General features: G+C 69.6%; 1 protein-coding gene across 1 annotated transcript in view; it reads left to right on the plus strand.

Annotated features, from left to right (window-relative positions):
- The first annotated feature begins 711 nt into the window (after window positions 1-711).
- Window positions 712-2,038, plus strand: part of LOC114072109 (pentraxin-4-like) — a 1,978-nt gene continuing 651 nt past the window's right edge. Inside the window, exons 1-2 of the mRNA XM_027910029.1 lie at window positions 712-837; window positions 963-2,036. Of these exons, the coding sequence (XP_027765830.1) occupies window positions 712-837; window positions 963-2,036 (1,200 nt within the window). The remainder of the gene's footprint in view (window positions 838-962; window positions 2,037-2,038) is intronic.

Here is a 2,038-nt window from a genome sequence, read left to right on the forward strand (position 1 = left end):
CAGACTGCACAGACACCACTGCCCTGCCTGCCCTGCCTGTACTATGTGCATTGACTGTACAGACTGCATAGATACTGCTGCCCTGCCTGTACTGCCTGCACTGACTGACTGCACTGCCTGCATTGCCCTGTCTGCACTGCCTGCGTTGCTCTGCCTACACTGTTCTGCCCTACCCTACCTGCCTGCACTGCTCTACCTTCTCTGCCTGCCTCTAACAGCCTGCCCTGCCCATCCTGCACTGCTCTGCCTGCCCATACTGCCTGTGCTGCTCATCCTGCCCTCACTGTCTGTCCTACCCATCCTGCCTGCACTGCTCTGCCCACACTGTCTGCACTGTCCTGCCTGCACCGCCCTACAGTGCCAGCAATGCCTGCACCATTCTGCCTCTGTCCTGCCTGCACTGCCTCCCCGTCCTCCCTGCCCTGCATCCAGCCATGTGCCCAGGGTCCCCATACACCCCATACACCCCACAGCCCAGCAGCCCCTGCCTGTTCCCTGCTCGGAACGCCGGAGCCCCGGGAGCCCTGGGCCGTGGCCAGCCGCCCCCGCAGAGCGCTGGCCCGGGGCCGGGGGCTGGGAGTCCCGGTGCAGGGCCGTGCCAGCGGTGGCTGCAGATCTCATCATGGTGGGGGCTGCCCCGGGGGGGCACCACGGGGGCCAGGGACGGCCGTGCCGCGCAGGCAGAAAGCGTCCGGCAGTGGGATGGCGGGGATGGCATTGCCCCTCTGCCTGATCCTCGCTGTCACCCTGCAGGATGGCCTGACCCAGGCGCCGGGACCCCTGGCGCGCCCCGGTCCCGGCCCCCTGATCCTGCGGCTGCGGCGCCTGGAAGAGCAGGTGGGTGCAGCGGAGGGGAGGAGGTGCTGCCCAGCCTGTGCCAGCGGGGCACTGGGCATTTTGGGTTTGGCAGGGACCCGGCATGGGGATGTGGGCTCACCCCACCCCATCCCACTCCCTTGCAGTTTCTCCGGCTCCAGGAGGTGACGCTGAGCCATCTCCAGAGCATCGCCAGCAACTACAACATCTCCTATAACATCGATGGGCGCTTCCAGGAGCTGGCGGAGCAGGCGCAGGCGGCTGTCGCTGCCCGGGCCGCCCTGGGTGCCGAGCTGGCCCGTCTGGCCACCACTGGCCGGCGGCTGCACCGCCGGCTGAAGCGGCTGGAGGGGACAGTGAGTGCCCTGAGCCCACTGCACCGCCCGGCCGCCCACGCACCAGGTGCACCGGTGGAGACTGGCACTAAGCCACAGGGCCTGCTGGACACTGCCCGGAGCCGGGACAGCCACCTGAAGCAGGAGCCACCGCGCCAGGCTGCCCCCAGCACCCCCAGCCCTCGGCGCCCAAAGACGAGGCGGTGGCAGCAGCGCCGGCAGGAGGAAGGGCACTGGCTGCCGGCTGATGCCAGGCCTGGTGGAGAACCCACGGGACATGCAGAGATCCCTCGTGATGCAGCACCGGCACCCCAGCCCACGGCACCGGTGCTCCCCCCCGTGACTACGGTCCCCCGAGAGCAGCCCCCAGCCCTCCAGCAGCCAGAGGAGGGCAGGTACGGCCCCCTTTCCCCTGTGCCCACCTCCTCTGCCTGCCGGGCCGGTGCCGTGCTGCTCTTCCCCAACACCTCCGCGGGGCACGGGGCTGTCCTGGCGCTGGGGCCACACCGGGGGCTGCGGGCACTGTCGCTCTGCTCCTGGCTGGCCACTCCAGCCCCCCGCCTCGGTGCCCTCCTCTCCTACTCCACTCAGTTGGGCCGCAGCGAGCTGGCCCTGCGTGGCCGTGGCGGGGATGTCCCCGGCTCCGCACGCTTCATCCTGGGGGACGGGCAGTTCCGGGAGCTGCCGGTGCAGCCGCTCCTGGGTGGCGAGTGGCACCACCTGTGCCTCACCTGGTCCTCCGGCCAGGGCCGGTACCGCTTCTACGTGGACAGGCGGCTGCTGGCCGCCGGCTCCGGCTTCCAGCAGGGCTATGAAATTCCCGCTGGGGGCTCGCTGGTGCTGGGCTGGGAGCAGAACGGCCCCAGCAGGGACTTCGGCAATTTTGT

This window comes from Empidonax traillii, unplaced genomic scaffold (assembly GCF_003031625.1).
Source record: "Empidonax traillii isolate 1590-97213 ecotype Southwest subspecies unplaced genomic scaffold, ASM303162v1 scaffold2646:size20144, whole genome shotgun sequence".
In the NCBI taxonomy this organism is placed as follows: Eukaryota; Metazoa; Chordata; class Aves; order Passeriformes; family Tyrannidae; genus Empidonax; species Empidonax traillii.